General features: G+C 42.9%; 1 protein-coding gene across 2 annotated transcripts in view; it reads left to right on the top strand.

The window, feature by feature from the left end:
- Window positions 1–1,192: 1,192 nt before the first annotated feature.
- Window positions 1,193–26,587, top strand: part of MGRN1 (mahogunin ring finger 1) — a 31,000-nt gene continuing 5,605 nt past the window's right edge. Inside the window, exons 1-17 of one of the 2 annotated variants that reach the window (XM_089655753.1) lie at window positions 1,193–1,319; window positions 3,696–3,786; window positions 5,846–5,964; window positions 7,856–7,944; window positions 8,037–8,183; window positions 8,506–8,623; window positions 9,897–9,963; window positions 10,080–10,123; window positions 10,284–10,331; window positions 13,439–13,507; window positions 16,721–16,880; window positions 16,980–17,089; window positions 18,456–18,637; window positions 21,359–21,476; window positions 21,552–21,597; window positions 21,689–21,775; window positions 25,621–25,664. In XM_089655753.1, coding sequence (XP_089511879.1) covers window positions 3,699–3,786; window positions 5,846–5,964; window positions 7,856–7,944; window positions 8,037–8,183; window positions 8,506–8,623; window positions 9,897–9,963; window positions 10,080–10,123; window positions 10,284–10,331; window positions 13,439–13,507; window positions 16,721–16,880; window positions 16,980–17,089; window positions 18,456–18,637; window positions 21,359–21,476; window positions 21,552–21,597; window positions 21,689–21,775; window positions 25,621–25,661 — 1,533 coding nt within the window. In that variant the 5' untranslated portion in view covers window positions 1,193–1,319; window positions 3,696–3,698 and the 3' untranslated portion in view covers window positions 25,662–25,664. Of the gene's footprint in view, window positions 1,320–1,342; window positions 1,362–3,695; window positions 3,787–5,845; window positions 5,965–7,855; window positions 7,945–8,036; window positions 8,184–8,505; window positions 8,624–9,896; window positions 9,964–10,079; window positions 10,124–10,283; window positions 10,332–13,438; window positions 13,508–16,720; window positions 16,881–16,979; window positions 17,090–18,455; window positions 18,638–21,358; window positions 21,477–21,551; window positions 21,598–21,688; window positions 21,776–25,620; window positions 25,665–26,587 lie in introns of those variants that run through there. The other variant, XM_089655754.1, reaches the window with a different exon arrangement.

Here is a 26,587-nt window from a genome sequence, read left to right as displayed (position 1 = left end):
ACCTGCTGCAATCAGCCTCAGGTGATGGCTCATTGCAGGAGTGAGCCTCTGGTTGCTGAGAGCACCCGCTGGCCAGCCCTGGAACTGCAGCCCACAAGGCAGGTGAGTCCCACCACCACTGGCAAGTCCATTCCTGACAGACGGGCTTCTGAGAAAACCCTAGTGACCTCTTCAATAGTAGCAAGGTCAGAAGAAGAAAGTGTTGAGGGAGGTTTAGTATAAGGTATGCTAAGTGGGATCGATGTCTGTGCAATGGCGATGCCCCTACAAATTGTGTCAGTCTTGTTTTTGAAATGATTTGCAATCTCGTGAGCAGTGAGTGAGGTACTGGGTGGAGGTGGAGAAAGTAGAGAGTTAAAAGTAGAGAAGAGACGACGAGGACTGGATGACAAGGTATTAATAAGAGTGACAAAGTCGGCTTGTTTGGCAGCATGAAGGGAGGAATTGTATGTTAAGAGAGCAGATTTATATAGGGTGAATGCTTGTTGAGATTTGGTTTTACTCCACAATCACTCCAGCGCACGACTATGTCGTTTAAGATTTCTGGTGTCATCAGTCTGCCAAGGTTTTAATTATTTTAGTTGTATTATTTTAGTATAATTAGTCATTTTTTGTTTATATTTTTTAACTAGTAGTATTTGTAGGTATTATTATTATTAGTGGTAGTAGTAATAGTATATTTTTACTTGTAGTAGTCACATTGTTTTATTATTTTTAGTTCTATTCCCTTTTTAATACAATTTGTATTATTATTTTAGTCCTAGTTTCTTTTTATTGTAGTTTTTATTATTAGTAGTAAGTAGTTTAGTATCGGTTTAATATTATTATAAGATGTTTGGTTTTTATTGTTAATATTATTCTTAGTAATAGTAATTATTTTGTTTTGGTATTATATTATTAGTAGTTGTATTGTTTTCTACTAGTGGGAGAGTAACAGTCATTAGATTGTTTTATTATTAATATTATTATTATTATTATTACTGCCATCAGCAGATTGTAGAATTTGTTTACATTCCGTGAACCTGCCCAGCAAGGGTTAACCCAGAGCTGTAGGACGGATCACTTCATTCCGCACCTGCCCCTCTCCCACCCCCCCGTCTCTCCGGTCAGTTGGTACAGTCCCTCCATTGTTTTCTATACCGAGGCCAGTCAGCTGGGATCCTGGCGCGGGGGATGCCGGGATTGTAGTTCCCGCCCTGTAGCAGAGTGTTGGGGGAGGGGGAGGCGAGGACTACATCTCCCGGCAGGCAGTGCGGCGGAGTGGAGGATTCCCGGGAGCGGAGGGGAAGAAGGAGGCCGGAGGGAGACAACAAGGAGCTGTAGGTGGATTCTTCCCGCAGTGTGGACTGTCTGTGCTCCGTGTGTGTAGGGATGGGGGAAGGGTGTATACCTTTATGTGGGTGTATGTGTGCTCCCTGTTGGGGGAGGGGAGCTGGGATACAATGTAACAATCTAATTCCTCAGTGAGGCCAGGCTACTCCTGTCCTGTATGTGGACTTCCTGAGGGGGACTGTGATACAATGTAACAATCTAATTCCTCAGTGAGGCCGGTGTACTCCTGTCTGTGCTCTGTTTATATCTATAGAGTGTGTGTGGACGTCCTGAGGGGGAGGGGAGCTGGGATACTATGATACAATGTAACAATCTATTTCCTGATCCTCATCTAGTGAATGTGAAGCCAATGTACATCTGTACTGTCAGTGTTTATATCTACAGAGTGGGTGTGGACTTCCTGAGGGGGAGGGGAGCTGGCCTGCTATGTACTACTATGTGATACAATGTAACAAATTTCTTTCCTCATCCTCAGTGAGGCCAGAGTGTATGTGTGTGTGTGTATATATATATATATATATATATATATATATGTGTAGGGGGAGAAAAAATATATTGACTTCCTGAAGGGGGCTGGGATACAATGTACTACTATGTGATACAATGTAACAAATCTCTTTCCTCATCCTCAGTGAGGCCAGAGTGTATGTGTGTGTATATGTATGTGTGTATGTATATATATATATATATATAAAATGAGAGAGGGAGAAAAAATATATTGACTTCCTGAAGGGGGCTGGAATACAATGTAATACTGTTATACAATGTAACAATCTATTTCCTGATCATCTAGTGAATGTGAAGCCAATGTACATCTGTACTGTCTGTGTTTTATAGCTATATGGTGTGTGTGTGGACTTCCTGAGGGGGCGGGGGGAGCTGGGATACTATGTGATACAATGTAATACTATGTCTGGTTCTTGATCCTCATCTAGTGAATGTGAAGCCAATGTAGATCTGTACTGTTAGTTTTTATATCTATAGAGTGTGTGTGTGGACTTCCTGAGGGGGGAGGGGAGCTGCCCTGTTATGTGATACAATGTATCAAATCTATTTCCTCATCCTCAGTGAGGCCATGTACTCCTGTCCTGTCTGTGCTTATATATATATTATGAGAGCGAGAATGTTGACTTCCTGAGGGGGGAGGAGAACTGGGATACTATGTGATACAATGTAACAATCTAGTTCTTGATCCTCATCTAGTGAATGTGAGGCCAATGCACATCTGTACTGTCTATGTTTTTATATCTATAGAGTGTGTGTAGACTTCCTCAGGGGGGAGGGGAGCTGGGATACTATGTGATACAATGTAACAATCTATTTCTTGATCCTCATATAATGTATCCTGGGGACCAGCCTACACTGTACCTATATTTTGTTATCCTGAGATGAGGAGGGGATGGTTCAGCTCTAAGGCCGGGTGTGATGTCGTAGGTGGCGGTGGTGTCTCAGATTCTCTGATTGGGATGATTTGTCCCTGGGGATGTTCCTGAACGATGATCATGATCAGACTTTATCACCCCCCTTACTGTCTGATAGAAGAATTCCTCTCTACTACTCATCCCTGGACTTGTATGGGAATTTGTAGTGAAGAAATCCTGCATGTGCTGAGAATTCTGTGTTCAGGAAAATCTCTGTGATCTGGCCCTTTGCTTGCCTATATCTGGCCCTTGGGTACTATTCCACCAACTGACACCAATGATGGAGCACCATTCATCCTACTGACACCATCAATGGGACACTATTCTTTTCATTGATACTATTCCCCCAATTAGAACCAATGATGGGGCACTGATGCTGGGGCATTTTCTACTCCCATTGGCCACAGTCCGGCCCCCATAAAGCCCCCCCCCCCCCTTTTTTTTTTTTTTTTTTTTTTATGGAGGCTTATTCCACCTCTACCTAAAACTGAACTTTTGATTCTTCCATCAGCTCATCCCTCTTCCAGTTATTTTATTTTTGAATAGTGTAGTGAAGAATTAAAACATACTGCTTATTTATTTCTGCCTGTGACCCCCGTTTTAGAAGATTGTCCATGACTTCCTATCCCTGTGACACCTGTACAAGAATTGCAAGGAATGGTTGTCATCGGGCAGCACTAAAAGCACCCAGAGAAGTTTTACCCGTCCCTCACTGTGATATAATGTGTTTTTTGGAGCGATTTTCCAGCACTTCAGTCCTGTGAAGAAATGAGACAATAAAAAGCTGACAGAGGCTCTGATTCTTTCCTGCCCAATGTAAAACTTAAAAAAAAAAAAAAAAAAAATTATGGAGCTGAGCTTTAAGTAGCAGTCATGTGACTCACATTTGTGCTGTGTATACAGTTGGATGTATCATTTATTGCTTGTTGTTTCCTCCCTCAGACAATGGGGGCGGTGTGGGGCCGAAGAATCGCCGGCGTGGAAGACATCGATATCCAGGCGAACTCTGCTTACCGCTATCCACCCAAATCCGGTGAGGACTCCGCGCTCATCTCTTTTCCTTTGGTTACAGTTGGTACACTTTGACTAGTTGTGGACACTGGATGGACGACTACACACCCAAAAAACTTCAATGAAGGACATGTGGCAAAATTAGTACTCCCAGTCCTTCTGCCTCATTGCTGGTCTTCCCTCCTCCCTCACACTTGGTGGTAAATCCCAGGAGTTGCTTTGTTGAAGTGGTTGTGAAGGCTAGTTTTGTTTTTTTTTTTTTAATTGGTTTTAAACCCAAAAGCAAACCTTGATTTTATTGCAGCTTATAGGGTTGCACCAATACCTATACTAAGCATTTGCATGAGTAATCAGGAAAACAAATGCACAAACATAAATGGAAGAAGCACGATGCAGTGAATATTAAAGTGAACGCACCCAAAAAAACTGATCAATGAAGTGAATAAATAAATGAATAACAAGGTACTAAACGTCTTAAGTCACATGACATAAAAATCTAATGTTCCTGAGAAAAGGTGAAAGGATGACTGTGTGTGTGTGTGTGTGTGTGTGTGTGTGTGTGTGTGTGTGTGTGTGTGTGTGTGTGTGTGTGTGTGTGTGTGTGTGTGTGTGGTCCGAAAAAACTCTGTTCATTCAATCGATGACCACGTCCAGTGAAAAGTCCAACACATGAATCCGCCACCGGCTAGCATGCACGCTCACCTCCATGCTGCGACCCCCCCCCAGGGGTCAAGACACTTCAAAGTAGCGCTCGGCGGAGCAACCCTAATCACATCTGTACCCTTGGCACCAATCCAGGAACTGTAACAATAGTAGTGGTATCCCCTCCCGAAGGTAGTCAGCCAAACCCCTCTTGACCGGTCCCCATAAAGAAGTTAGAAAAGGAGGACTCCCATAGTGTAGTAAACTTGAAAGCTTATTAAGATAGAAAAAGTCCCCTATGTGATGATTTTTTTGGAGACAGGTTCTCTTTGAGACATCCAGGGTCTAAAGATCCTGCATGTCTCCCCTGTGCTCCACTGAATGTAATGCAGTGCACATTGCACCACATTACGTTCTTTCCTGAGGATTGCATTGCAGTCTCTCAACGGGGACCCTGAAGTGACAAGAAGGGGAGTGGATGGTGAGCCGGGCCCTGCAGATGTTCAAGCAGAGTCTGGGAGACCTCACGGGGGGTGGGTGGTGAGGCTGGCACTGTGTGGAAGCAATTGGGCGGCAATGCTTCCACCTGACAGGTGAGCCTGCTGCATGCCCACAGCAGGGCTAAAGGTAGAAAAAAAAAAACTACCTGCCCGTCACTACATGTCCCGAGCGTCGGGCGATAGGAATCCAACATCCCTGGGGTTCCGAGTGATTTTCTAGCAAAAAAATTGCTTTTATGTGTAGGAGAGGAATGTCAGAATTGGCTCAGTGGTCAAGTAGTTAAAAAAAAAAAAAAAAAACATGTTTTTTTTTATTGTACATTTTCTGATGGTACAGAGCCAGTAAGAAGTTGTATTGGTAGAGAAGAGCACTGTGTTAACCATCTCTATTAGAAAGATATGGAAGAAGATTAAACAGTCAAAAGTAGTGGGTATTGGATGAATGCTGAGGACTACGGGCCCCTCACCCGGGAAAATGAGGACCAGATAAGGTAGGAGACCTACTGATCTCAGGTGAACTCCTAATAGGTTGAACTAGCAGAGACTTCCATGGCCACGCAACAAATACAAACATAAAGGAATTTGGTACCAGTCAGTTATAAGGGGTTACTTGTTGCCATCAGGTACCAGTTGGTGGATGATGGTTACAAAGGTTGGTGCCATTTAGCTCCACTTACCTGCCCCAAGCTAGAGACCGGCCCTTTGTGTAGTTTGTAAATAGTATCGTGTACATGCGAACCTTTTTCAGGTTGATTTACTAAATCTGGAGTACTGAATCTGATGCAGCTGTGCATGGTATCCAATCAGCTTCTGACTTCAGTTTATTCAATTAAGCTTTGGCAATAAAACCTGGAAGCTGATTGGTTACTATGCACCAGATTTTGCACTCTATGTTTTTTTTAGTTAAATAACCCCCACTGTGTTTTTGTTCTTTTGTAGGAAATTACTTTGCCAGTCACTTCTTCATGGGTGGAGAGAAGTTTGAGACCCCTCACCCTGAGGGGTACCTGTTTGGAGAGAACAGCGACCTCAACTTTTTAGGGAACCGGCCTGTCCAGGTATGTCTATGAGAAGGTATTATTATTATACAGGATTTATGGCACCAACAGTTTGCTCAGCACTTTACAATATAACGGGTGACAATACAGCAACAATACAAGAGGGTTAGAAGGGCCCTGATCCTTGTGAGCAGGTGTACTATTTAATAGATTATAAGCTCCAAGTAATATTGTGAGAATGGTGGGGGCTCATAGAGTCAACTGGGGTGGGCTTGGGTATCTTCCAGTGTCATTTGGGGGTGTTTTTGTCCTGTCCATCTGGGAAGAAACCACAGGGCAGACATAGAACACCCTAGCAGGACTGTCTTCCTTGGATGCCTGTGAACCCTAACCCCCCCCTCGGAATAGCACTTCCTGGAGCAAGTATTTATTTCAGGTACCATCAATGTACGCAGCGCTTTACATATATATTGTACATTCACATCAGTCCCTAACCCTCAAGGGGTGTACAATCTAAGGTCCCTAACTCACATTCATACATACACATACTAGGGGCAACTTAGAAAGGATTCAATTTGCCTACCAGCATGTCTTTGGAGTGTGGGAGGAAACCCACGCAGGCACAGGGAGACCATGCAAACTCCAGGCAGGTGATGCCGTGATTGGGATTCGAACCAAAGACCCTATTACTGCCAGGCGGAAGTGCTAACCATGTAGCCACTGTAAAGAGGTGTACAGGTCCTGTTGCTCAGCCTCTACCACCCCCTGTAGAATTAAGATTCAGAATATTGTTTAAAGTAGCTCTAGATTTAGGACGTCAAATTCATATCTCCATGTTTTCTATGCCAAACCCTTCCCAACCATACCTCCATTTTTTGCACAAGCCCTTCTACAAGGAGGAAATATTTAAACTGATTGTAAAGGCATAATTTTTTTTTTTTTTTAAATAAAGGTCATACTTGCCTGCTCTGTGCAATGGTTTTGCACAGAGCAGCCCTGATCCTCTTCTTCCTGGTTCCTCCCACCCTGCTGAGTGCCTGTGGCTCCCACTGCTCTGTCTGAGCCAAAGAGGAAAGAGAGCAGGGGAGACACTGCTCTTGTGCATGTCGCTGGATCGAAATCAGGCTCAGGTAAGTATTTGGGGGGAAAGCTGGAGGGGAGCTGCTTGCAGGTTTTTTTTTTTTTTTTTTTTTTTTTTTTGTTTTTGCCTTCATGCATACAATGCATTCAAGTTAAAAAAAAAACAAAAAAAAAACAAAATCCTTCTGCTCTTTAGAACCACTTCAGAAATGCTAGGATGTTCTATGTTGTGAACGATTACCAATATTAAAACATTTGAACTCTTAGGCCTTCATATGGTGCTCTCTTTAGTGATGTGGTTCAGTAATAAAACCTAGCAGAGGTTCTATCCAAAAGTAGGAAAAAAAAATTTGGCTCAAGATGGTCATTAATAGTTTTTGCTCTTGTACAGAATGAAAGGGAAAGATCACCCTTTGGGGGGGGAGGTGAAATGCTGCTTCAGTCTCCCAGTAGTGCTGTCATATGACCTCTTTGGTCATAAGATTCGCTGAATGGGAGAATGGGTCAAATGAATTCCACTCCTCCCCTAACAAATCACAGGACCAAACATCCATGCTTCTGACCATGTGACCATCACTGGAAGGAGTTCAAAGACACATTTCCCTGTAGATAGGTAAATATCTCAGCTATTCTGTTCTTTGTCTTTGCATGACGTTTATTGTATCTTTGTGTTAATATGAGCTTAGGTCTGCTTTAAAGAGTTTTGCCGGATTAAATAAAGCAATTCGTTGCCCTCCTGATTTCTGCCTGTACTCTGGTTTTGGCGCTGAGGACATTGATGGTGTACAGGATCTGCACTACATAGTTTTTATCCTAAAATGATGTGACTTGTTTCCTTCACACAGTAATTGGCATCATCTTATCATTGTAGTTCCCATACCTGACCCCGGCCCCTCATGAACCGGTGAAGACTCTACGCAGTCTGGTGAACATCCGCAAGGATTCTCTGCGACTCGTCAGGTAAAGACTAGAAGAGACCTCTTATCCCGATCCTCTGTACTCTACTGCCTTCCTATACACTAGTTCTGTTTTGTCTTCCTGTGTACTTTCAGGTACAAAGAAGGTGCGGACAGCCCCCTGGAGGACGGTGGGAAGCCAAAAGTCTTATACGGTTTGGAGTTCACCTTCGATGCTGATGCACGGGTTGCAATTACAGTTTACTGTCAGGCCAGTGAAGAGTTTGCTGGAGGGATGGCTGTGTAAGTCCCTTGCTTCACAACACATCCACGGCTGAAGCGCAAAAAAATATATGTTTATAAAACTATAATTTTTATTAATATTAAAGTAAGTGTGTGTACATTATTTATAATATATAGTGGGGGAGATTCACTAAAACTGGAGAGTGCAAAATCTGGTGCAGCTCTGCATAGACACCGATCGGCTTCCGGGTATTTTGTCAAAGCTTAATTGAAGAAACGGTAGTCAGGAGCTGCATCGGATTTTGCACTCTCCAGTTTTAGTAAATCAACCCCAGGGTTTCAGATTGTGGTGATAACATGAAGACTCTGGCTTCCACTACAGGTACACTCCCCGCACTACAGCCATGCAGTCCCAGACGGTTTATTATAAGCGAGGACTGACACAGCACTTCTCTCTGCCAGTGTTTAAAATTGACTTCAATGATTGGAAAGATGAAGAAGTATGTACAACAGAATTTATTTTTCCTCTGGTTTTGTCAATTTTTAAAAGTGAATGTATTATGTTTTTGTATTTATTTCCTGTTATTACTCTTTCCAAATCTGAGCTGTGTTTTGAAACTGGGGTTTAAGTAACACTTTAACCACTTCCAGACCGGACACTTTTACCCCCTTCCTGTTCAGGGCAATTTTCAGCTTTCAGCGCTATCACACTTTAAATGACAATTGCGCGGTCATGCAACACTGTACCCAAATTAATGTTTTACCATTTTTTTGAGACAGATAAAGCTTTATTTTGGTGGTATTTATTCACCGCTGGAATTTTTATTTTTTTTGCCTGCTAAATGGAAAAGTCCCAAAACTTTGAAAAAAAGGTTTTTGTTTTTTTTTATAACATTTTACAAATAAATATTTCATCATAAATCTTAGCCAAAATTTATTCCGTTTATCTTTTTAGTAAAAAAAAAAAAAAATCCAAATTAGTTTATAACCAAAAATTATAATTTTTTAAAATTTTGTTTTACATTTTTATTTTATTTTTTTATATATATTTTTTTTTTTTTACATACTGTCACCCTAGCAGTACAGTGTCACCATGGTGACACTGTACTACTTGTGGGGGGTGATGAAAATTTTTTTTTTTTTTTTTTTACACTGATTGCTTTTACACCCATATAGGATGTAAAAGCAATCATTTCTCTTTCTCTGTGTGCATTCTTGCACTCATTGAGAAGTACTGAGTGAGCTGTGATTGGTCACAGCTTGTCACATGGTACAAGGCTGTTTTGAATAGCCTTGTACAATGTGACCTCTGTGATCATTCAAAGATTTCACAGGTAGTAAGCAATGATGTCACAAGTGACATCTTGCTTACTACTTTGCATGTGATCACTGATTGGCCAATCAGTGATCACATGATCGGGACCTCGTACAGAGGTCCCGTCCGACGATCGGTGTTTCACTGTGTCCGGAGGACACAGCGGGCACCGGATCGCGGTGCTGGGAGCGCGCACAAGCAGGGTGCGGGGAGGCTGTTTATAAACGGCCACCCGACCCTGCAGTGCCACCGTCCGGCCGTTTATATGCAACGGCCGGTCGGGAAGTGGTTAAAAAAAAAACAAAAAAAAAAACTTCCCCTTTAAGTATTGCTTCTCAGAGACAGGTTTTTGAACTCTTGCCCCCTAGTAGCATTTTCTATGACTTTGACTGTGTGCCTGCTGTCCAGTAGTTGTAGCTGGCATTCTGTTTACTGTGTTTATTTTTTGTTCTCCTTAGCTGAACTTTGATCTGGATAAAGGGGTCATTCCGCTTGTCATTCAGGCCGTAGTTGCGGAGGGAGGAGGTATGCCAACAATGCCGTTCATTTTATACTTGTGACCTCTGCATGTAATGAACTCTTCGTATTAAAGCAAGATTTGTAAGTTCCAAGAATGTCTCATGCTGTGTGTTTTTCTACAGAGGGGTCTGGACACGCTCACGTACTTTTAGCTGCTTTTGAAAAGGTAAGATACTGCAACCTACTGTTTGAAGGCCAATTCCACCTTTTTACAAAAAAATAATAAATTTTCTTATATTTGTAGGATAATGTGCATACGTTATTTTTCATAAGATCTTGCAAAACACCGCACCTTTTAATGACACTTCATATTCTTGTCTCTGCAGCATGTGGATGGCAGCTACTCTGTGAAGCCTCTGAAGCAGAAGCAGATTGTGAGTAGATCCCCTTATTCTGTTAGTCTGTCACCATAATCCAACAAAAGGACATTTTAAAGTCTAATGGGGTTAGTTGGGGAACCAGAGCTCCCAGCATGCTCTGCAGCCATCAAATTGGTTAGTCTGAACACAGGATGGCAGATGTTTAAAAGAGAGTGGGCCTTGTTTCATCAGTGGAGCACCAGGAGACACTAATCTTCTCTACAACCTGTCCGAATGTAGCTCTGATGGAGATGTGGTGAGAGGCCTGAGCCAATAAAACAAAATGAACCGTGTCTGCTCCCGGAGAGATTATGGAATATGTCAAATCTGAGTGCATTAAAGGCAACCTGTCACAAGCCTAACCATTCAATCTGATGGTACGATGGGGATCGGGGAAGATGGTTGATTTACTAAAGGCAAAATGACTGTGCACTCTGCAAGTGCAGCTGCTCCAGAGCTTAAAGTTTTATTAAACCCAGGACCCGGCATTCACTATATCTGATCTCCCCGGACCCTGTAATCACTATGTCTGGTCTCCCCGGACCCTGTAATCACTATGTCTGGTCTCCCCGGACCCGGCAATCACCATGTCTGGTCTCCCCGGACCCGGCATTCGCCATGTCTGGTCTCCCCGGACCCGGCATTCGCCATGTCTGGTCTCCCCGGACCCGGCATTCGCCATGTCTGGTCTCCCCGGACCCGGCATTCGCCATGTCTGGTCTCCCCGGACCCGGCATTCGCCATGTCTGGTCTCCCCGGACCCGGCATTCGCCATGTCTGGTCTCCCCGGACCCGGCATTCGCCATGTCTGGTCTCCCCGGACCCGGCATTCGCCATGTCTGGTCTCCCCGGACCCGGCATTCGCCATGTCTGGTCTCCCCGGACCCGGCATTCGCCATGTCTGGTCTCCCCGGACCCGGCATTCGCCATGTCTGGTCTCCCCGGACCCGGCATTCGCCATGTCTGGTCTCCCCGGACCCGGCATTCGCCATGTCTGGTCTCCCCGGACCCGGCATTCGCCATGTCTGGTCTCCCCGGACCCGGCATTCGCCATGTCTGGTCTCCCCGGACCCGGCATTCGCCATGTCTGGTCTCCCCGGACCCGGCATTCGCCATGTCTGGTCTCCCCGGACCCGGCATTCGCCATGTCTGGTCTCCCCGGACCCGGCATTCGCCATGTCTGGTCTCCCCGGACCCGGCATTCGCCATGTCTGGTCTCCCCGGACCCGGCATTCGCCATGTCTGGTCTCCCCGGACCCGGCATTCGCCATGTCTGGTCTCCCCGGACCCGGCATTCGCCATGTCTGGTCTCCCACAGTACACACAACATGGAAATGCAATTATTTTAGTAAATATAAACTGCTAAATACCTTTTTTTTTTTTTTTTTTTTTTTTTTTTTTTTTTTCCCATCAACCGTATATAGCAGTCTTGTGACTTCTATCAGTGTCCAGCCAAGCACTGATTAAAGCTTGTAGGAGTAGTTTTCTTTCTGCTCTCTGGGGATGCAGAACCTCTGACCTCTATCTGGGCAGTGCTGATTGGCCATTTGCTGATCACATGCACTCTCCAAGAGAGAGAGGGGGGAAAAAAAAAAACCTGTCTATCAATACACCAAACTGAGCATGTGCAGAGTGACTCCACACGATATGTCTTATCAGTAGATAAGAGGGGGACACTGGAAGAAGGGGAGGATCAGAGTTGTCAGAATCAAACAGCCTTTTTACACAATGCAGAGGATTAACCCCTTAGGTTCCACAGTGAGTATAACAAGCATGCTTTACTGCATCTACAGACTGATTGTACTGTTATGGGTTTAGTAACAATGCGGTAAAGCTCTTCTGACTTCCATTATCCAATCATGCTTTTAATTTTCTTTGCATGTGATTGGGTATTCTTTGTAGTTATAAGGTTTACCTCACTTACTACGCTCTGAAGCATCTGCACTCAGTCTATTTGCCTTTTGTAAATCAACCCCAGTGTCTCAAGACTCTCCATAGATCCAGAGTAGGAGGCAGCCTTGACCTGTAACCAGATCTCACCTTGGTGTGCCTGGTCCCACCTCTGGACCTTTCCTATTGGTCATTGAGGCTGCCGATCAAATTTTAAAGGCTTGGTTCATCATTAAGAAAAAGCCTTTCAGTTGGAAAGGTGGAGGAAGTGTCAATGGACTATGAGTGTGTTTGTCATCCTACTTGTATTCCATAGAGAACTACTGAACTGTCTGCCATGTTGGCCTATGGGACTTGTAGTTCATTCGTTAATGGAATCTCTGTGAATGAATGACAAAGGTGTGTAGATAGAGCCCCGCATGGCGTGGTTCAGGGGGTGAGGAATCCTTGCACCAGGTCACAGGGGTGTGGTGGTGCTTAGCAACATTTTACATGTTACACCCTAAATATGAGCAGAACATGTTGGTAAAGATTATTAGCCTATTGGAAACCTTTTGCTATGCCCATGCTCCTCCGCAGTTTCTACCTGGCTTTTTGCGCTCCCCCACGTGCCAGCCATCTGGAGCAAAAGATTGTTCCGTGTAAGCCATGATTCACTTGTACGTCTCTGGTTTTTCTTGTGTGACAATGCATTTTGGGCCAACACTGTGACTTGGATTGACCTGGATGGGAAATATGGATGACCATGTGCTGACAAAAAGTTCCAACTTTTGTATTGCTAATGTGTAAAACATTCACGGAATCACAGCACAAAGATCAGAAGTAGATGTTAAGGCATTTATTGCCAGGGGCGCCTAGTCATACCATACCGACAGGTCCACAGCCATTTTAAAGGATAAGTTCACCTTTGGAACTTGTTATATGTTCCATTTGTTTTTAGGGTGGAACATGTAACATTGTCACATGGTTTTTCTTACCTGGAGGTACCAGATATTTTCTTTAGCACCTGGCACTGAATGGAAAGGCAGGGGAACATAGTAAAGGCTGCTGGGGGTGAGGAGTTAAAGCAAACCTATACTTTGTTTTAAGGACCAACATGGAGATTGGATAAGGTAATGCAATAAAACTGGAAATAAACCATGGGGGTGTATACTTTCGCAAAGTACCGCATCCTTTCCATGAGCAATCCCAATGACATTCTGCCTATTTACAGTCTGCGTTGTTTCCTGCAGGTGGATCGAGTCAGTTACCTGTTGCAAGAAATCTACGGCATTGAGAACAAGAACAACCAAGAGACCAAGGTAACTGTACACAGTCTAATGTATTGCATGTTTTCTGAATAAATATATATTTTTCACTCCATAAGATGCACCTGACCATAAGACGCACTTAGGTTTTAGAGGCAGAAAACAGGAAAAAAAAAATTCTGAACTAATGGACTGCAGACACAGTACAGGAGATGACCAGAGACTGCGGACACAGTACAGGAGATGACCAGAGACTGCGGACACAGTACAGGAGATGACCAGAGACTGCGGACACAGTACAGGGGATGACCAGAGACTGCGGACACAGGACAGGAGATGGCCAGAGACTGCGGACACAGGACAGGAGATGGCCAGAGACTGCGGACACAGGACAGGAGATGGCCAGAGACTGCGGACACAGGACAGGAGATGGCCAGAGACTGCGGACACAGGACAGGAGATGGCCAGAGACTGCGGACACAGGACAGGAGATGGCCAGAGACTGCGGACACAGGACAGGAGATGGCCAGAGACTGCGGACACAGGACAGGAGATGGCCAGAGACTGCGGACACAGGACAGGAGATGGCCAGAGACTGCGGACACAGGACAGGAGATGGCCAGAGACTGCGGACACAGGACAGGAGATGGCCAGAGACTGCGGACACAGGACAGGAGATGGCCAGAGACTGCGGACACAGGACAGGAGATGACCAGAGACTGCGGACACAGGACAGGAGATGACCAGAGACTGCGGACACAGGACAGGAGATGACCAGAGACTGCGGACACAGGACAGGGGATTACTGCTGACCTTTGGGGAGGGGGGGGGGAGCGGGTACCTGAATTTGACAGGTACCCGCTCTTACTTCCGCGGAGTTGTTCTTTGATCTTACCTTTTCCTCTATCCAGCCGCACGCTGTCTTCCCGACTTCTGTAGTGTCGGCGCTCTGCATGACAGCCGGGTGCCCAGTGCGCATGGGCGAGAAGCACTTGCGCTTTGTGATTGGTCCGGCGGCTTCTGGGATCTGTCATGTGTCCCAGGTACCGCCTTACCATTCACAAAAAGCACCGCTTCTTGCGCATGCGCACTTGGCACCCGGCTGTCATGCCGAGCGCCCACACTACAGAAGCCGGGAAGACAGCGCGCCGCTGGATAGAGGAACAGGTAAGATCAAAGAACAACTCCGCGGAAGTAAGATCGGGTAACTGTCAAATTCAGGTACCTGCTCCCCACCTCCCCAAAGGTCAGCAGTCATCTCCATAAGGTCCCGCTGCAGAGCTGAGCGGCCGGCCCGGTATTCTGACACGGCCGCGATGGAAATACCGGACCCGCCGCTCCATATTCGCTCCATAAGACGCATTGACATTTTCCCCCCTTTCTGGGGGGAAAAAAGTGCGTCATATGGAGCGAAAAATACGGTATATATAATGTTTTTAAACACGGTGACAAGGAGTCCATTGTAGATAATTACACCGTGTTCCAAATTATTATGCAAATTATATTTTTTCTCATTTACCTAAATGATGTAAATACCAGTCAGCATAATTCTCATGTTATCAGCTATTAAGAGTACAATTCCCATTTTATTGAACAAACCTCCTAATGATAACAGGATTTATTTTTTTAAACATAAAACACTTACAATGACTGTTCCAAATTATTCTGCACAGTAAGTTTCAAAACACTTTATAGGTTGTAAAGAACTGAAAATTGTCATTTGTTGTGTTTGCAGCGTATTTACTGAAATCAAAAGCTATTTCAATCAAACTTAACAACATTTTAACTTTTTAAACATTTTAACAGGTCACATTACATTTTAACCCCTTATCTGATAGCAGCTTCACAAGTCTTGCATCCATTGAACTTGTGAGTTTGTGGACAGTTTCTGCTTGAATTTGTTTGCAAGATGTCAGAATAGCCTCCCAGAGCTGCTGTTTGGATGTAAACTGCCTCCCACCCTCATAGATCTTTTGCTTGAGGATGCTCCAAAGGTTCTCAATAGGATTAAGGTCAGGGGAGGATGGAGGCCACCCCATGACTTTCTCTCCTTTTATCCTCATAGCAGCCATTGATGCAGAGGTATTCTTTGCAGCATGAGATGGTGCATTGTCATGCATGAAGATGATTTTATTATGGAAAGCATAGTTCTTCCTTCTGTACCAGGGAAGAAAGTGGTCAGTCATAAACTCCACATACTTTGCAGAGGTCATCTTTACACCTTCGGGGACCCTAAAGGGGCTGACCAGCTCTGTTCCCATGATTCCGGGCCAAAAAATTACCTCCACCTCCGCCTTGCTGACGTCGCAGCCTTGTTGGAACAGGGTGGCCGTCCACCAGCCATCCACTACTCCATCCATCTGGACCATCCAGGGTTGCACGGCACTCATCAGTGAACAGGAATGTTTGAAAATTAGTCTTCATGTATTTTTCTGCCCAATGCAGCCATTTCTGCTTGTGAGCATTGGTTAGTGGTGGCCGAATAGAAGGTTTATGCACAGTTGCAAGACTCTGGAGGACTCTACACCTTGATGTTCGTGGGACTTCAGAGGCACCAGCAGCTTCAAATATTTGTTTGCTGCTATGTAATGGTATTTTAGCAGCGGCTCTCTTGATCCGATGCATGGATCTGGCAGGAATCTTCCTCAATGGGCCTTTATCTGCACCAACCCGTCTGTGCTCTGAATCAGCCACAAATCTCTTAATAGTGCGATGATCATGCTTAAGTTTTCGTGAAATATCGAATGTTTTCATACCTCATCCAAGGCCTTGAACTATTTCACTCTTTTCGGCAGCAGAGAGATTCTTTTTCTTCCCCATATTGCTTGAAAATGGTGCTCTGCTTAATAATGTGGAACGCCCTCCTTTAGTAGTTTTTCCTTAAATTGGGCTCACCGGCCAATCTAATGATCACAGGTGTCCCAGATTGTTTTCAGTGATCAAAAGAGCCCTGACACACAATGCCATCCATGAGTTACACTGAAAAACAAAATATTTAATCTTTGTGACACTTAAATAGAATTTGCATAATAATTTGGAACAGGGTGTAAAGACCATACAAGAAACCTAAGTGCAACCATTTTTAGCCAGAATTCTATGCAGCAAAAAGAGGGTTGCAGAAGTATCTCAGTGGAATATGTTGGGATCTTTTGCAAACTTTTAGATAAAAACTAAAAAGTGAATTGCTGTTTAAAGACAAAATATATAATTCTTATTTATAGCAAGCTGTGCTTTTGGGTTTTCATAACTTTCTTTCTACTCATACAGCCCTCAGAAGATGAAAACGGCGACAATAGTAATGAATGTGTGGTTTGTCTCTCCGATCTGCGGGACACCCTGATCCTACCGTGCCGTCACCTGTGTCTATGTAACTCGTGTGCTGACACCCTGCGCTACCAAGCCAACAACTGCCCCATCTGCAGGCTGCGTGAGTATCTTCTCTGCTTTTGGGCAGACATGATGTTGCTGCACCTCCCTGTATTTTAGCAGATCCTTGTACTAATATTTTATCTTTTGCACTGCACAGCTTTCCGTGCTCTTCTACAGATCCGAGCTGTGCGCCGGAAGCCGGGCCCTCTCCCTCCCATCTCATTCAGCCCTGTGCTGGCCCAGAGCCTGGATCATGATGACAACTCCGTGAGTAGTAAATGGGGAGACCCACAAGACCTTGTCTGATTATATTAAAGGGAACCGATTTATAAACACATTTAAATATACTGTACATATGGACATGGCCTGCTTAGCTAGTTGCAGACCCTGGATGTGCTACACATGATCCCCAAAAAAAAACAATATCATTGTACACAGCCCGTGTGTAGCATGTTCAGTCCCCCCCCCTTTGATTAATCAAAGCCGCAATTACTGTACACTCACAGAAGGTGTTTGCAGCTGTAGCTGTAAAAAAAAAGCAGCCTGAAACGGTTTATAAATAGCTCATTCATCCGCAGATCGTTTGGTTAAAGCAACCTGACAAGTAAATTTTTTTTTTTTTTTTTTTTTTTTTTTTTTTTTATATTATACACAACCTGTGCCCTCCCCTCCCCCTTTTTTTATTTTTTTTGTGGTGGAATGTAGTAGCATTCCCACAACATGTATACATGCGGCATAAAATATATAAAACAAACTTAACATAAATAAACCCAAAGTCCAAAGCCAGAAAAAATATGCCAAATAAGTCCACAATCTTGAAAAATACACACCGATTCCGATGATCGATGATGAATCCCAAAAATCTTCGTGTACCTCAAACAAAAAAGGTGAGGTCTATGGGAAGTGTCTGGAGAAGATGTCATTTTGAGGAAACTCCATTCCTAACTATGGATTACATGTTGGTTTCATTTATTTTAGGGTAATTATGCACTTTTACTATATTGTTTGCAGTGGTGTAATCTGTGCTTCTTTGAATCTCTCACAATTGCTGTGGCACTGTAGCGTTTGCATGTTGCACGTGTGGCACCTTTTTGAGACCTAAGATAATACACTATGTTGAGGTTTTTTTTTGTTTGAGGTACACGAAGATTTTTGGGATTCATCATCGATCATCGGAATCTGTGTGTATTTTTCAAGATTGTGGACTTATTTGGCATATTTTTTCTGGCTTTGGACTTTTATTGGACTTTGGGTTTATTTATGTTAAGTTTGTTTTATATATTTTATGTTGGCACTTCAGGGGAAGGATTGTGAAACGACTTTAATTGGGATAATATTAAGGTGGGTGTGTGTTGTCTCATAGTTATTTTATATACATGCGGCAGGTAAAGAAACCATCTTGTTTTGCTATCCAGTATAGCCAAAAAGCTATATCCCATTATAACTTCTAGAAATGATCAGATTTTTATAATGGTCTAGCGATTCACAGTACCAAGCATGTGTACAGGGGCCTTAAGTATGCTTTTGTGTGTGGCCCTTTCTGGCAGTGAGCTTGGGTTCAGCAGTTCCTTTTTGTTTTTAAGCCTTTTTCCTTTCTTCTTGTTTTTTGTCTTTTTTTTTTTTTTTTTTTTAGGGCGCAGATAACATCCCTCCAGGTTTTGAACCCATCTCCCTGTTGGAGGCACTGAACGGTCTGCGGTCTCCTCCTTCCAGCGCACCGCTCTATGAAGAAATACCATACAGTGAAGGCCTGCCTGCTCGGGGGGCCCCTGACAACTCCCTCCACAAGAACAAGCACATAAAGACATCTGACAGGTATGGTTGGCCCTGTTCTTTGCTGTTGCTCATTCTAGGAATGTACATGAGAAAAGCGACCGCTTCATTGTGCTTGCTTATTATGTTCAAGAAAGAGGTAATGACCATTGCTTCCATTTCACTTCATTGAAGTGGGTGTAATCCCAGATGCTCTCCCCTGGTATTGGGTTGGGCATCAAGCCAACAATTCTACTCATCAAATCCTGAAATATAAACTGTCACAGGCCAGGTTGATAGGTGGGTCTAAGCTGCAGCTTGTCACATGTCCTGGTGACATCATTGTGACTGCCACCTATTCATGTCCTCCTTCCAAGTGGAGTGGAGGAAAAGCGATCTTGTGACTTCAAGAAACGCTCATCACATGACAGGCTCCCTGTAGGAGCTGTTGTCCATCATGGCTGCCTGTGATGTGGGCAGCTAGGAGCTGGAAAGGACAGAGAATACTTTAGAGAAAAATGGGACACTATGGTGTAAAAGACCGGAACAACTTGAAAAAGGAGGTCTTATGAGGATTTTTTTTTTTTCTTTTTTTAATTTTAATGCACACTTTAGCTTTTTTACACTTCAAGACCCCCAGTTGATTGCCAATTTTATATCCCCATATCTGATTTGCCAGACTGTCAAAATCCTCATTCTCCCCAGTCCTATTTGGTACCAGTATACAGTATATCTTGGTTTTACCTTATGAAAGAATGGCCTGAAACAGATTTTAATGAAAGAAAATGATCATAGTTATATAACAATGGCTTATCACAAACCAGCTACAGTTAGGTGTTTTTTTTTTTTTTTTTTTGCTGTTTTTGTGCAACAAAAACATGGAATGGAGCTCCAGTGACTGACCATGCTGCTCACATGTCATCTGGTGCATCCATTTCTCCATTTCAGGCTCAGTAATGCAGAGAATCCTGTTAATTTTTAACCATTTGCCGCCCGCCCTATGGCCGAATGGCGGCCGGCAAATGTCACATGCGCAGATTGTGCTCCTGCAGAGCCGCGCAGCGGCGCGATCTGTCACCGGCCGTGTACCTCGGACACGGCCGATGACAGATCTGAGTATCGGCCCCCGTTGCCGGTACCATGTGACCTGCTGTGACCAGTCACAGCAGGTCACATGACAGTTGTATACAATGGATGGGCTTCATTCATGCTATCCACTTTATACTAGTGTCTAGCTGTGAATGGTCACAGCTAATCACATGCACATGTCATGTGATTAGCTGTGGCCAAATCACAGCTAAGCACAAAAAAACCCCCCTGAATGAATCGATGTCATTCAGGTAAATACTTGCTTATAGCAAAGTAATTCTTTGCTATAAGCAAATTGTGTGTAAAAAAAAAAAAAAAAAAAATACTGATCACTTCCCCAAAGTAGTACAATGTTACTATGGTAACATTGTACTACTTTGGTCATAGTGAAATATGAAAAAAAGACTTTTTTTTTATAAAAAAATAATTAAAATAAAAAAAAATATATTTTTTTTTTCATACGGTCACCAGTCAGTGTCCCTGATCACCGCCATGCCAGTTATATGATGACGCTGTACTGCACTAGTGACAATATGTAAAAAAAAAAATCGTGAAACTAATTTTTTTTAATTTTTTCATTTTCCAAAAAATTATGACAAAAAAAATACAATTTAAAAAAACTCGACATGTCTCTTATGAAGTACGTCGGATTGTCTACTCTGCAAAAAGGGGTCATTTGGGGGATATCTGTACTGTTCTGACATTTGGGGGATATCTGTACTGTTCTGACATTTGGGGGATATCTGTACTGTCCTGACATTTGGGGGATATCTGTACTGTCCTGACATTTGGGGGATATCTGTACTGTCCTGACATTTGGGGGATATCTGTACTGTCCTGACATTTGGGGGATATCTGTACTGTTCTGACATTCTTGGACCTCAAGAAATTAATTTGCTGTCAGTACTTCAGGATTGATCAATATTCAGATCTATACCATAGTTTGTGAACTCTATAACTTTCCTACAAACTAAATAATACATCCTAATTTGGGTTATTTTCACCAAAGACATGTAGCAGAATACATCTCGGCCTAAATTTATGAAGAACAATTATTTATTTGCAAACGTTTATAACAGAAACAAAGAAAAACGTGTGTTTTTTTTCTAAATTTTTGGTCTTTTTTTGTTAATTTAGCAAAAAATAAAAACCCCAGCGATTATTAAATACCACCAAAAGAAAGCTCTAGTTGTGTGAAGAAAATGATAAAATTTTAGTTTGGGTACAATGTTGTATGACCGCGCAATTGTCATTCAAAGTCTGAGAACGCTGAAAACTGGCCTGGGCAGGAAGGGGGAAAATTGCCCGGTATTGAAATGGTTAATTTTGCAGAGATCCTATCTTTTCCCCATCCTTTGGTTCCCATACACTACTTTTTGGTTCCCATACACTACTTTTACTGCATCATGTACTGCTCACAAATTAAGTTAAAAAACCTGCCAAGTGATGGATGCCTGGACTATGTGTCCCCTTGTTTTGGGCAGTTTAAGCCCTGATGAAGTGTTCTGCAGACTCATAGATTTGTTTATAGGCTTTTAGATCAATAAATATATTTAGACTTTAGCCATCAGTTGGGTGATCTTTCTTCTATATCAGAGAGGTAGAAACCTTAAAAATATACTAAATCCTCTCTATTAAAAATAAAGCTTTGGCTTGAGTTGGTCTTTATATTCTTCTGCCTGTTATGTCATGCAGTGGTCTGCGATCACCATCATCCCCTATCCATGAAGAGGACGAGGACATGTCTGGAGGGTGTGATGGCGAGAGGCCAGCCCTGCTGGGATCGCTCAGTAGAGACCCCTCACACACAGAGGTGGGTGTTAGTCATGTGTCCTCCTCTTAGGATACCTTTTTAGGACTGTTGTCTGACACTCTCATTGTCTTATAGACAATCTCATCCGCTGACACTCCAGAGATTGTCTCTGCACATCGAGGTGAGACGTTGTAGTCCACATTATAATCCTCATAATCTCTGTGAATGTCTCTGAAATTATCATAAAATCCTCCCTTTGCTTTATTTCTCAGGGTCCCGATCTCAATCTCAGATCAGTGAGCAGATTGAAAGTCCAGAATCCCAGGAGCTTAAAGATGATGATGCCCAGGATGTGACAGGTTCTCTTTTTATACTTTCTTCTTCTGGTTGTCATTAGACTGCTGCCTTTTAACCGCTTCCCCACTGCCATATAGCAGATATACTGTTACAGGGCGGCAGGAGTGCGCAAAATCGTGTGTGTGTGTATATATACACGTGATTTTGCTTTTCTAGGTAGGGGGTGAGCACCCTACCCGCGCCGCCATTCGCGGTCCCGGCCGGTGATTTCCCACTGGCGCCCACAGAGCACTTCTGACAGGAAAGAGGACTGCTTTGTTTACTAACAGTCCTCCTGCCTGCCGGCTCGGGCACACTGCTCTGGATGGCTGTGCACAGCACAGCTATCCAGAGCAGTGTGCTTACAGTGAAGCACCAACCCACCGCCTCCTAGTAAAACACTCCCAGCACATAGTTAACCCTTTGATCGCCCCTCATGTTAACTTCTTCTTGCCCAGTGCCATTACAGTGTCAGTGCTTTTTAATCTTTTTTTTTTTCCCAGCACTGATCACTGTTTTGGTGTCACTGGGGATGTCAGTAACACCAAGTCAGTTCCCGCCCAGTGTTAGAATGCCTGGCGTAGTCCCGCTATAAGCCGCTGATCACTGCCATTATTAGTAAAAAAAAAAAAATTCCAGTATATATACCGCCATTTGTAAGCACTAAAACTTTTACGTAAAGCAATTAATTTACACATATTGGGATTTGTTTTTTTGTTTTTTATTTTTTAGCAAAGATGTTACAGAATACATTTTGGCGTAAATTTATGACAAAATTTTAATTTTTTTTTTTTTTTTTTTTTTTTTACTCAACATGACTAGTTTTAAAAAGTAAAAAATATATTTATTTTTTTTCTCAAAATTGTTGGTTTTTTTATTTTTTTTATTGCGCGAAAAAAATAAAAACCCGCATAGACTATCAAATACACCTGAAAGAAAACTCAATTTGTAAAAAAAAAAGGACGTATATTTAATTTGGGTGCAGCATTGCATGACCGTGCAGTTGTCAGTTAAAGTAACGCAGTGCCATAATGCAAAAAAATGGCCCGGTCAGGAAGGGGGGGGGGAGTGGTTAAAGCTCATCTCCAGCCAAAACTGTGAGGAACAAGTTGTAACCATTTTGTTGGGGTTTTTATTTCTGTTTTGTATCCCTGTTGTGGAGATTTTACTTTCTGTTCAGGTGACTACACGGGAAGTGAGGATGTCTCCCCAACAAGGATTAAAAAAAACAAAAACAAAAAAAACAAAACAAAAACCTTCTGGCATACTAGCCCTTTCCCACCTTGATAGAGAGGTGTGTGTGTGTACACTGCTCAGCATAAATGAGTACACCCCAACAGATTTATCAGAAAACCTTTACTTTCCTTTCAGAATCAACATTTTCTGTGGGACACTATATTACAAAATCCTCCCAAAAATGCCAGCCATTGATTGCAAACAAGATTTGTTAATTTACACGCACATAAAAAAAAAACATTTTCCCTAACATTCATTCAAGCCCAGGTTGCAAAAATGAATACACCCCAATGAAAATCTTAGAAGAAAAACTACATTTTAGACATCAAAATCCTAATTGCCAAAAATTCAACTACAGGTGTCTAATTATTCATTAAACAGGTTGATTATAAAAGGTTGTTACTTAAAGAAAACTCCTCCCATTTCATGCTGTCAGCAATGGCACCACATGGAAGAAAAATGTCACAAGGCCTGAGAAAGAGAAAATAATTTCTTTACACAAGAAAGGTGACGGCTACAAGATGATCAGCAAAGCTTTACTTATCAGTTAGAGTACTGGAGCAAAAGTAGCAAAATTTAACAAAGATGGAACTGCAGCCATCTCACAGAGACGTCCAGGCCATCCATGGAAGTTAGCACCTTGACAGGAGCGTCCTCTGATGAGAAGGGTTGAAGAAAAGCACCAATTGAGTTGTACAGTTTATAGGTCACATTAAAGGTGTAAAAAAATGAGACAAAAATAATTTCAGAACTTTTTCAATCACAGAAACCTGATATTTTAACAGGGGTGTGTAGACTTTTTATATCCACTGTAAGGCCACTGTTGCATTTCTGAAGAACAGGGTGAAAGTGATTCAGTGGCCAAGTATGTCTCCTGATCTGAACCCAACACCTATGGGGAATTCTGAAGAGACAAGTTGAGCATCACACTCCATCCAGCATCCAGGCTCTAACAGAGGTCGTTCTTGAAGAATGGAAAAAAATCGTTACAATATGTCGCCAACTTGTTCATTCCAAGCCTAGAAGACTTGGTGCCGTCCTTACAAATCATGGAGGTCATACAAAATACTAGGAGGAGGAGTTTTTGTTGCGTGGTGGATTCATTTTTGTATCAACTAATTTGAGTAAAACTGAAATTTTTGTGATCCAAGTTATAATATTAACCTTCCTTTCATGTCATGAGCTAAACAAATGTTCCAGAAAACTCAGTTTTGTCAAAATTGTGGAAATTGTTCTTGTGTTCTTTGAGATTTGTAAATAAAATCTTAATTTTCAAAAGGGGTGTATTCATTTTTGCTGAGCACTGTATGTGTATGTACATGTAATATATATCTCTATGTAAACATGTGCAAATGTACTGTGTGTCCCTGTTAGTAAGGTCTGGATCATTTCCTGCCCAGAAACCATAGTGCATGTTTTTGCTTTTTTAATTCCATTTCTACACACTTTTTGTTTACGTTTCTCCCCTGCAAGGAGATAAAGATGCAAAGGATCTCTCCATTCAGAGGAGAAAGAAAACACATGGGTGGGGCCGCACAGTGATGGCCTATCAGAGAGATCAGGTGACCAGGAGTCCCGGGTCCCGATGGTTAGCATGAGATCCGGGCCTCTCTGTGGGATCTTGGTCTCTGTGCTTGGAGAGTGCTGTCCAGTGCGCTCCCAGCACAAACACGGGGACGCATATATGCAACCTCATGGATAAAGACTCACTTCTGTGGGACCGCATATATGCATATGGTCGGTGCCACGGGTTTAATGTAAATTTGTCTGTACAAATATGCCAGGTAAACTATGGAATGAAATGAAGATGCTCTCGTCTGTGTGTGTGTGTGTGTGTGTGTGTGTGTGTGTGTGTGTGTGTATATGTATGTATGTATGTATGTATATATGTATGTATGTATGTATATATATGTATGTATGTATATATGCGCAGCACAGTGGCTAAATGGTTAGCACTGCCTGGCAGTACTAGGGTCACTGGTTTGAATCTCAACCATGGCACCACCTGCCTGGAGTTTGCATGTTCTCCCTGTGCCTGTGTGGGTTTCCTCCGGGTACTCCGGTTTCCTCTCACACTCCAAAGACATGCTGGTAGGTTAATTGGCTCCTGTCTAAATTGTCCCTAGTATGTGTATGTATGAATGTGAGTTAGGGACCTTAGATTGTACACCCCTTGAGGGTTAGGGACTGATGTGAATGTACAATATATATGTAAAGCGCTGTGTACATTGCTATATAAGCACCTGGAATATATATATATATAAAATGTGTATGTAAATAAATGTGTGTGTTCATAAAGATTTCTGAACATTCTAAAACCCCCACAATATGGACCCTTTTTTAAATATGCAAATTTAAACTTGAGCTGTAAAGTCGAGCTCTGGTCTACTCCTTCCTACAATTGCCTGTTGGTTCTTCCACTTGGTTACCAAGGGAAAGTTATGGGAGGGGGCAAGCTGGTATGTGACTTTTATTTGCAGAAACGTAATATTTGCCTATTGAGCTTCGTAACTTTGAGGTTTCTCTGCAGAGGTGAAGCTTTTCAGTAGGTGACTCCTGCCGCTTCTGTATTCTCTGTGTCTGCTATACTGTACGAACTTCTGTAACTGTTTGCTTTCTTTCCTTCCTACAGCGCTGGGCCCTGACTCCTGCTCCATTGGTATCGATGAATGACAGGTGAGCGTTTCTCAGATTCACCTTTTCTGATTTGCTAACGATTCCTACTGATCTGTGTATTCAGTTTCCTGGTCTTGTAGTTAAAGGATATTTACAGTCTTCAGAATGGGCTCTTTAAAGTGGTTGGAAACCCTTACATTTACGTAGAGAAGTGACAAACTTTTTTAGATGATACCTAGAGATGAAGCAAATCATCCTACATTGTACCTGTTTATCTGCAGCCATCTCTCCTCTACAGCTTTTCAAAGCCCAATATTTCTACTCTTTAGGGGGTGTGGGATCTGATGTCACACACTGCACAGAATAGAGCAGAGAGTTGAGTGTAATCTGAGACCTGAGTAGAAGGAATGGACACAGTCTCTCTACACAGTTTTATAGGGATACCTGCACAGCTGAGGCTGTCAATCACCTGTTGTGGTGGGCGGGCCATTTCCTGGGATTGTTTGGTGCCCAAATGCCATACACCAGGGGTGTCCAAGTGGTGGTCCTCCAGCTGTTGCAAAACTAAAAGTCCCATCGTGCCTCTGCCTTTGAGAGTCATGCTTGTAACTGTCAATCTTGCAATGCCTCATGGAACTTGTAGTTTGGAAACAGCTGGAGGGCCGCCAGTTTGATACCCGTGCCATAGACTGTCAGAAGTGACTGATAGCAGATTTAAAGAGGCAACAGAAATCACACTTTCTGCTTTGGATGGAGGCAAATGCATACTATAGAAGGATATACTATGTTAATTTTTCTTTAGTTTTTATTTTAGAGGTTTACAAACACTTTAAAGCTGAACCCCAGGCAAATGGTTAAATGAAAAGATGAAATCCATATAATGGAGCTTTTTTTTTTTTTTTTTTTTTTTGTCTGCCAAATGACTTTCTGGTGTTGCTGTTCATGTGGCTGTGAGATTTTCACAGCTCTGCATGGCGGGAGAC

Source organism: Staurois parvus, unplaced genomic scaffold (assembly GCF_062004578.1).
Source record: "Staurois parvus isolate SC_StPar_1 unplaced genomic scaffold, SC_StPar_1.0 ptg000867l, whole genome shotgun sequence".
Lineage (NCBI taxonomy): Eukaryota > Metazoa > Chordata > Amphibia > Anura > Ranidae > Staurois > Staurois parvus.
This window is presented reverse-complemented; position numbering and strand designations above follow the sequence as displayed.